At 41.2% G+C, this 8,661-nt stretch overlaps 1 protein-coding gene across 2 annotated transcripts; it reads right to left on the reverse strand.

Annotated features, from left to right (window-relative positions):
* Positions 1-468: 468 nt before the first annotated feature.
* On the reverse strand, positions 469-8,126 carry HIGD1A (HIG1 hypoxia inducible domain family member 1A). 2 transcript variants are annotated; one of them, XM_054594560.1, is made up of 4 exons: positions 8,043-8,126; positions 2,890-3,000; positions 2,119-2,253; positions 469-1,314 (listed from the first exon to the last, which is right to left on the reverse strand). In XM_054594560.1, exons 2-4 carry the CDS (start codon positions 2,984-2,986, stop codon positions 1,265-1,267), a joined length of 282 nt encoding a protein of 93 aa, XP_054450535.1. In that variant the 5' UTR covers positions 2,987-3,000; positions 8,043-8,126; the 3' UTR covers positions 469-1,264. The 2 variants fall into 2 exon arrangements, with proteins under 2 accessions (XP_054450535.1, XP_054450534.1); XM_054594559.1 differs by having other exon boundaries at positions 2,890-3,004; positions 8,043-8,122.
* Positions 8,127-8,661: the final 535 nt, after the last annotated feature.

The following is an 8,661-nucleotide window of genomic DNA, read 5'->3' on the forward strand; positions in this document are numbered from 1 at the left end:
GCTGTTCAAGCCTCAGTCTCCTCCTCTGTGAAATGAGATCATAGCTCCTCGTGCTTAAGGGTTGCTAGGAAACTCAAACGACAGTATACCTGAAAAGCGCTTATAGTAGTGTGTAGCACACAGTGAATGCTCAGTAAATATTAGCCGTTATCCCTGTTTGGTAAATATTCTTTAACCGTGGTTCCTGCCACAGGTACAAAATGTTCTTTCTCTTTTCTGGGAGTTTGATGTTTATACTACTTTGAGGAATGATTTGTTCTTCCAAATGGAAATAAATACAAGACATTCGATGCATTCATTTACTTTAATAATACCACATTTACCATGTTATCACCATGGAATGTAAATTCAGGTTAGACAGGAGATTTTCCCAAGTGCAATAAAATCTTCTGTAGTACACAAAAGTTTGTGTATGATGTCTGGCCATAGCTTGCTCTTAAATCATTAATCACTCCCATTATAGGTAAATTGTTTAGTTTAACATTTGTATTTTTACAGAGAAAAACAAACACACTGCACATATTTAAAAATTGTTTTTCATTACCTTTGCATTAGCACTTAAGGTACATATTTCTATTTCAAGTGACATTTAAAAATTATTGTAATATAACAGCAGCAAAAATATAATTCTGCAATTACAAAATAGCTAAACTAGGATCCATAATTATGTTTACAAGTATGACTCTAAAATAAATACTACCTTATTGCAGCTGTTATCAGCATTTTAGGTTTGGTTTAGACACACACACGTTCAGTTGTGGGGAGGTTTGTAACTTTATATGCTATGCACTGTTCTGAAAGGGTTCTTTAAGAGCCAACCAGCCCTAAAAACTGAAGTACTTGTTCAGTTCACAAGGCAGGCACAAAAAAATTAACTGGGGCAAATAGGATTCCTATATAACATCAAAAGCATGTGATATTCTGCAGCAACTGGGGTACATCAGGATTGGCAGGATGTCTTCTTTAGAGCTAATTTCACCAAAAGAGATGAACAAGGTGGACATTTTACCACTATCAAGTACATTTAAAAGTGACATGTTTCTTATGTGTTAATTTGATTCCTCTGAATGACCTAGTTAGTGAACTAGTCACTAGTAATTTAGTCACCCAGCAAACCAAGCCTGCAAGAAAAAAGCCAATATTCCAATTACCATGTTCCTGTCTGACCCACTCAAACGATTTATTTTCAACATAAATATATAACCTCAATATGAGATCTCTAACTACAGCAAATACCACCAAGACCAAGACAGCATCTCTTCTTCTAAGGTTTAGGTTTCGCCCAGAATTCCTGATACATGGAATAGCCCATACCTAAAGAAAAAGAATGCTGGTTAAGCATTTAAATATTTTTTTCGATGTTAAGAAAATTAAAAACAGTTCATAAAATAGCTCAAAGTAGCACCTTTGTTGGCATGCAGTCTTTGCAAGGGGAACAAGACCGTGGGCTGCTCACACTCTAGCCTTCTCAAACAGTTTAAGTTTCTAAATTTATTTTTACAGTTTCCCAAGTAGCTTAAGGCTAGTATGACTAGCTCAGACTGTTCAGTATTTATCTGGCAACTTTAAAAGCTGTCACTCTTGCTAAATAATACCAGATAAAGTCAATGAATCATAAAGCCAATAAAAGCATCTAATACCTACATTTAAAAAAATCTTTTCCACCTTTAACTCAGTAAAGCAGCAATCATGTCTCTCCCAGATAATGGATCTCACTTCCAATCTAATGGCGTGTCTAGACTCTTCAGTGAAATCAGAAACTGAGTGATGGGCAGGATTGTCTTTTCTTTCTTTAAAACCTTAGTAAGATATACCAGGTGGGACAAAAGCAGGTTTACAGTTGTTCATATGGAAAATAGTACAATAATAAATAAATAATAAAAGAATAAACTGTGTTTTGCAAATTCACAGCTGTAAACCTACTTTTGCCCCACCCTGTATACAGACAGTAAAATTATGTCACTACTTGAACTATTTTTTATTCATTCACTTCTCCATGAAAATAAATGTGTTATTTGGAAACTGCTTCAAAATTAGCTTAAAGTATCTACATTGTTTTAGTAACAAAGAAATCCATTAGTGGGGAACGACAAATTGGAAATTTCCGTAGGAACCTACCAAGAGTCATCGCTCCCACAACAAAGCCTTGGGCTGCCACACGCATGTGGATCAGGTGGACGGACATCTTAGTGTTTCCCCTGCTCTTCAATTTATATAATCCATACGCGACAATCGCTGCAAAACCCGCCATTCCTGAGAAACAAATAGTCACAATTATGTCAGGTACATGGGGGCAGGGAACCAAAATGATTTTACTATCAATCAATGTACTTTCTACTGTTTTTATAAAAATGCTTTAAGAAACCATTCATTAGACAACATACACATCATGCTTTTAATCTCTCCCTGGAACCAAAAACCCAAAGATGGTAGCAAAAACCAGCAGATCCAGAAAGTTATAATCTTCAAAACATGGGGTTGTGAAGCCAGTAGACAAATGTTTGGAAGAGGGCTGGGGAACTCCTCCTTTCTGTCCTACTTCCCTCTTTGAAGGAAATCAATTAATGTAATAGAGGATGTAATAAACCATCACCGTGAGTAGAAGAGCTTTAAGAAAAGAGTCCTTCCAGCAAATCATTGAGACTAATAAGAGTAGTCTTGGGATCCCTCTACACACTCACTGAAATAAGAGTTACTAAAACGAGAAGTCTAAATACACACAGAAGAATTTTTATAATGAGAGTTATAGCATGCCAATTTCAGTATATTTCAATAACATTAAAAAGTCTGAAAATAATGCTTATGGATGAGCTTGATGAGTGAGTAGCTTACACTTTGATTGTGTTCCAGTATACAAACTGACTATTAGAATGTCAAAGTCAAACTTACCAACAGGGACAAACGGTGCCTCTTTAGCTTTTCGTATAAATTTAGATCCCTGACCTTCATCATATGAAGAAAGAGGAACATCTGTGTCAGTTGACATACTGATTGAAGAATCTTCCTGAAAGACAGTTACCATGAGGATCTGCAATTAGAAACAACTAGAACATTAAATGATGGGATATACTTAAAATAATCCTAGTTTCCATAAAAACCTGGGATATGCTCTTCATGAATTGTACAAAATATGTTTAGAAATCAATTGTATTTTTAATTCACAGCCACTTTCAGGGAGGGTTGTGTGTCTATCCTCTTGTTTTCTCATACATGTTTCTCCATACAACCAGTTCCTTTTTAGCACAAATAACAGTGAGTTTTTAAATTACGTTTGTCAACTAAAATAGTAGTTATTAATTTTCTATCTTCATCCTTTTTTTAATTTTATTTTTTCTTCACACTTAATCAACTTCAACTTGACAGCTTCAGGTTATTCAAACTAAACTGATACTCCTTACTGCCTCTTCAATATCATGTTGAAAATCCCACTAAGCAATTTTAAGTGTAGTTGAGTGTAGTTTTTATTGCTTTAAACTACAACCAGCTTATTTACTCCAACATGCTGCCTGGCATCAGTTCTCACCTCTGAATAGTGACACACCTGTTAAGACTAGAAAGGTCTCCTTTTAAAGATAACTTATATTCGATTAAACTAATGCATAGCCTTTTATGACTTAAGGTTACCATTTTGAACATCACTGCAGCATAAAAACCAAACTACTCTCAGGGTCTTCTTAATAAAAGAATGCCTCCTAAGCTTCAGCTCCGTCTTCCATTACATACTTTATATTTCCTGGCTTTCCCTCTTAAAACTACTCTTTTTCAAAAAAAAACAAAAAAAAAAACAAAAAAAAAAGCTACTTTCTTTTATATTAGTCTTTAAATGGTATCAAAAAGGGCAAGACATTAGCCTGATCACTATATGAATAAGGGGGCAGAAAAACAAAAAGATTCAATTATCACCAAGGACTGAAGGCCGCATTCTCCCATTCCAGTCACCTTCCTTTACAAAGGAAGCTAATAGGCATTTCATCACAATAAGGTAATGACACATCCAGTTTCACCTTAGTCACAGTAACTCTGTATACACTTCCTTCTTCACGCAGTGGACTGAACTTCCTATAAACTTTACCCATAGATAATAAGGGAGTCAAACAAAGTAGGTAAGTGCCCAAGTCTCCGATTGGTATCAATCACAATGAAGTCAAAAGTAACCTGCCCATCCCACCACGGAGGTAAAATGTCACCTCCACTGCCGGGTTTTCCATGGGCATCACACTCCCTTCAATAACAGCAGCTCTCATTTAACACGTTGCGATTCAAGGGTTGCTAGTGGTGGGCTAAGGCCCTCAAGGAAAACCCAGCTCTAGGAGGTTTACTACTTAGTTTGAAAAGTGAATCATCCCTCCAAACCCCCCCCCCCCCATTCCCACTGGCAAGAGTTGCTTCTGTCATCTGACAGAGAACACACCCTTAACCCAGAAGAGTCACACAGTATCAGAAAGCTAGGTATTAAAAAACTCAGGTTAGAACTAGACTTTTTCTCTCTTTTTTGAACTCCATTACCTGCGAATTGAATAAACCCCTAGGGTGGGGCAAAAGTAGGTTCGCAGCTGTTCACACGGAAGATAATACTATAATTAAAAAATCATAATACAAGAATAAGCTCTGTGTTTCACGTACTCACAACTGTAAACCTACTTTTGTCCCACCCTGTACATAAAAAGTTCAACAAGCTCAAGGTTCGGGACACTCACTATACTATCTGAAGAGATAACACATACACACAGAAATAATCAGTGGTTCAAAATTAGATACTTTTTTAAAAAGAGACAGAGTGTGATTACTTGCCAATAGCATAACAGAGACAATGAGAACTAAATTTATAGTGTATCTTTTAGCTAAAGTAGGTTTGGGAAGTTTCACAGAGAAATACTTGAGAATGGCTTTCAAGAAACTACATAAATGGACTAAACAGAAATTAAACATTGTATTTTAGGCTAGTATACGCTTACTTGTTGCCTTCATAAATAACCATAAACTTCTTTATGGCATAACTTTTATCACAACTTCTCCTTCCAGCTCCCTTGCAAAATCTCCATTTTAATCACATCAAACATCTTATAGCTGAGCTCTATAGTTCCCCCAAGTCTTTGCAAAAGCTGATTCCTCTAACACTTTTCCCTTTCCACCTCCTTCGTACCCTCTTTCCTGGCTACCTCCTCCCACTTTTCAGGTTCTTATGTTGACTGGCCTCTAGAAAGTCTTCTTTGATTCTGTAAGTTCATGAAAAATGTTTTGGTTATGCAGTTCCTTAGACTGCTATGTTTCCCCTATCAAAAGTCTTATAAATGACTGTTCGACTGTTTCTCTTGCTAGAATCCTTGAAGTCTGGAGGTTATACCTGCCCTGCTTGTATCTATCTCCACAATGCTTTGCATATAGTAAATATACCACAAAATGTTGAATAAATTTAAAAGTAGTATTTTTCAGGAATTAAAATTATTCTCAAGTAATTTATTTAGGAATGCTTAGTGAAAATAATAACAATTATATACATTTGTAGAATTTAATCAGTCAGTAAGAAAAATGCCAACCCGTATATACCTAAGTGCTCACTTCTTTTTTATTTCTTATATTCTATCTCTGGACGAAGAAATGACAACCTGAGTATGTCTTGGTTTCTTGCAACCACAAGACAAAACTATTATATACCACAATGCACTTTTAAAATCTTGCAGCTTCTTTTGCAGCTATAAAAGCATGTTTTCTTCCTTTGCTTTAATTATTCCTAAACTAAGAAGTCATCTGGGAATTGTCTTTAAAAGAAAGTAGGTAGTTTTTCCTCTACACTCTCACCTCTGGATCACTACAATTGCCCAAGAGGCAGCTGAGCAAAATCCCCCCCCACCACGCCCCTGTAGGAAGGAGGGGGCTCTGTCCTGTGTATAAAAGGAGAACAGAAGAAAACCCATTGATTTGATTCTTCACAGACTCTGATGTGTGTATGATACAGACTCTGAAATTTGTATGGGTACGACATTTGATCTGGCTTTCAGAAAGTAGTCCCCGAGGTAAGAAACAGGATGTAGGGGGACTATGTGGTCGTTATTTCCTTTAAGTGACTAATGATAATCTGTCTCTGATCCAGAACACTTTGTGTGAACATTTTAGAATAACACCAATACAGAGGAATATTAAAAACCCAACACTGTGATCAAATTATATTTCATACTATCTTATAAATTCTAACCCTGTTATATTTGTAACACTCCCTGAATGTAAGATTTTGATAATTCCTTCTAATTACAACCTAGAAACCTCCCAGGTATTCAGGATTTACAGCCACCTAAACTGAAAACGGCTAACTTTTAAAGTACCAGGATCAGTAACTATAAATCATAATTTGAGAGTAACAACTCATGATTATTCTTGCTAACAGCCTTATTTGACAGGTGGAAAAAGAATTAGAAAGGGTTATATGAACTGCTCAACAGCAGGAATACATTTCTAGAACCAAGCTCTCCTGACACAGTCTAGGGTTCTTTTGATTGACAGTATATTGCCAAGCCACTGACCTTATGATGCTGATATATTTTTAATCTGAAAACTATTAAAATCCATTCCTTTACAGAAGCCACATCTCTTTTCTTGAATTGCAAAAAATGTGTTGTCATGCCTAATATTAAATGCAAAGTCCTTCCCCAAGGACTTACCTAACAACTTCAATTGTGATTTGAAAAGATTTTTTTTTCCCACTAGCATTTCTAGATTTTCCTTTTATCATTTTCTCATCCACACATAGCAATTAACCCAGATTTCTGTTAAAAAGTTGAACAGGTACATAAAGAGGCACCAGTTGAACCAGATATTCAAAGCCAGATTAAAAAACACAAACTATTCTGTCCACTGAGTAAGGGCGGTACTTCTACGGAAGACCTGTCCAAACGCACAGCAACCTGGAGGAGGCTTAAAGGAAGAGGCGCTGCCCAGCATCAGGTGATGCACCAGACTGAAGGATCTTCACAGCCTGCCCTTTCGCTCTCAGGAACAGCTATCTCACCAGTTAACTCAAATTTTGATTTTGTATCAGTCACAGGTTATTTAAAAATGGCTGCCAAGGCTCCCCGCGAAGATTGTGACTCAGCCGGTCTGGGGCTGGGCCCAGGGAGCGCGCGTTTGCAGAAGCACCCCCAACCCCCAAGTGCTCCTGGTGCGCACCGAAGTTAAGAGAAGCCCTGGTACAGACGACTCGAATATGTTTGTCCTTCTAGGCCAGGCACTTAAAGCTGTCACACTTTCTCACCCAAACCGGTCCTGCTGGAAAGTGCCTTTGGTAGGAATTCCCCGGAAGAGGGAAAGAGCTGCTTCCCGCACCGGCAATAAAAAGACAGGAGCGAGTAACACTGCCGAATCATTTCGGCTACTCCCACTTCTAAACCCAGGCAGTGTTTTGTAATCTCCACTTGGGAGAGATTTAAATTCCGTCACAGATGCTTTAGACAGGCTCCGAGGCCTTCTCACCTTCCTAGGGCCGGAGAGGGTCGCCCGGGGTGGGCAGAAACGCCGGGTCGGAGAGAAAAGGAAGTGAGGGCTGGAAGGTCGTGTGGTTTTAAGCCCTTCCCTCAACCTTTCCACCTTCCTCCCCTCTCTTCCTGTGACCTTGCCGGGACTCCAAGGCCGCAGCGCTCGCCCTCCCACTCGGTCGATTCCGCTCTCAAGGCTCGGGGCTCCGGGTCCGCTCCGGCCCCAACTCCCACTTCGGGTCATTCATTACTGTCCCACCCGTCAGCGTTCGCTTTCAGCCACGATTCACTGAGCGAGCGTTTGCCCCATCTCCGCATTGGCTCCATATCCCCTCACCGGAGAGGGAGTCAGGCCTGGTTTTTGTACCCCCAACCTCCCGGAAGCACGAGGTCTGGACAGAGCCCCGCCAACTATATACCTCGCCCCCTTCATCCCACCAGGCCTCGCCGCATTCCCAGCCTCGCGGCCCCCAGCCTTCCCAACGTGCTCTCAGCCAAGCCAAGCGTGACCCGACTTACTCCCGTCCCACATTCGGGCGTCCCCCGCCCCCAAGTGCCCCTTTACCCTTAACTTACCGGCTACAGGACCTCTCAAATTCCAGCCCACTTCTGACCTCCGCCCGCGCGCGCCGTCGGGTCTGCTTCTCCCCGTCCCGCCCACAGCCTGTTCCAGCCAATCAGAAGGTAGGTCCCGGACGGTGGGTGGGTGCGTACGTGTGCGTGGTGGGTGGGGCGGCCCGGAGCGGGTCGCGGATTGGATGGGATGACGCGCCGCGGCTCGGGGGTCTGGGCTCTCGCGTGGGGATCGCGTCACAGGCGAGTGCGCGGATTGTGGGGTTTGCGCGAGGGCGCTCGGGAGCCCCTGGCTCCTGGCCCGGCGGTATCTCAGGATTCTCTCGCTCTTCCCTTGCTCCGACAGCGGTGGCGAGCAGTGCGAACGCTGTCTGCGGAGTGCGGGCAGGAAGGAGCAGGGGATGCGGCGTTTCGATCGCGGCGAGTCCTTAGGAGGCGCAGGTGAAGTTGCAGCGCTGTCTCGCCCTTTGGGCGCCGAAGGCGGTGGGAGCGGTCGATGCTTTCCGCCCCCACGGCGAATATCCGTCACGATCGCGCGCTGTCGGGCCGCCGGTGGAGCCCTTCATGGAGCTTACACTTTAGTGGGGGCAGCCATTAATCGCCAGCAACGGGTAGCTGGACC

The sequence above is a fragment of the Pteronotus mesoamericanus genome, unplaced genomic scaffold, assembly GCF_021234165.1.
Source record: "Pteronotus mesoamericanus isolate MK-2021 breed Mesoamerican mustached bat unplaced genomic scaffold, CSHL_Meso_final scaffold_533, whole genome shotgun sequence".
NCBI classification, from domain to species: Eukaryota; Metazoa; Chordata; class Mammalia; order Chiroptera; family Mormoopidae; genus Pteronotus; species Pteronotus mesoamericanus.

Excerpts from the sequence above, each read along its gene's own strand:
- HIGD1A (XM_054594560.1), bottom strand. The coding sequence starts at position 2,986 with ATGTCAACTGACACAGATGTTCCTCTTTCTTCATATGATGAAGGTCAG. Across the intron at positions 2,254-2,889 it reads GGCACCGTTTGTCCCTGTTG|GAATGGCGGGTTTTGCAGCG; the intron begins GTAAGTTTGACT and ends TTTGTTTCTCAG. Across the intron at positions 1,315-2,118 it reads TGTGGGAGCGATGACTCTTG|GTATGGGCTATTCCATGTAT; the intron begins GTAGGTTCCTAC and ends CTTTTTCTTTAG.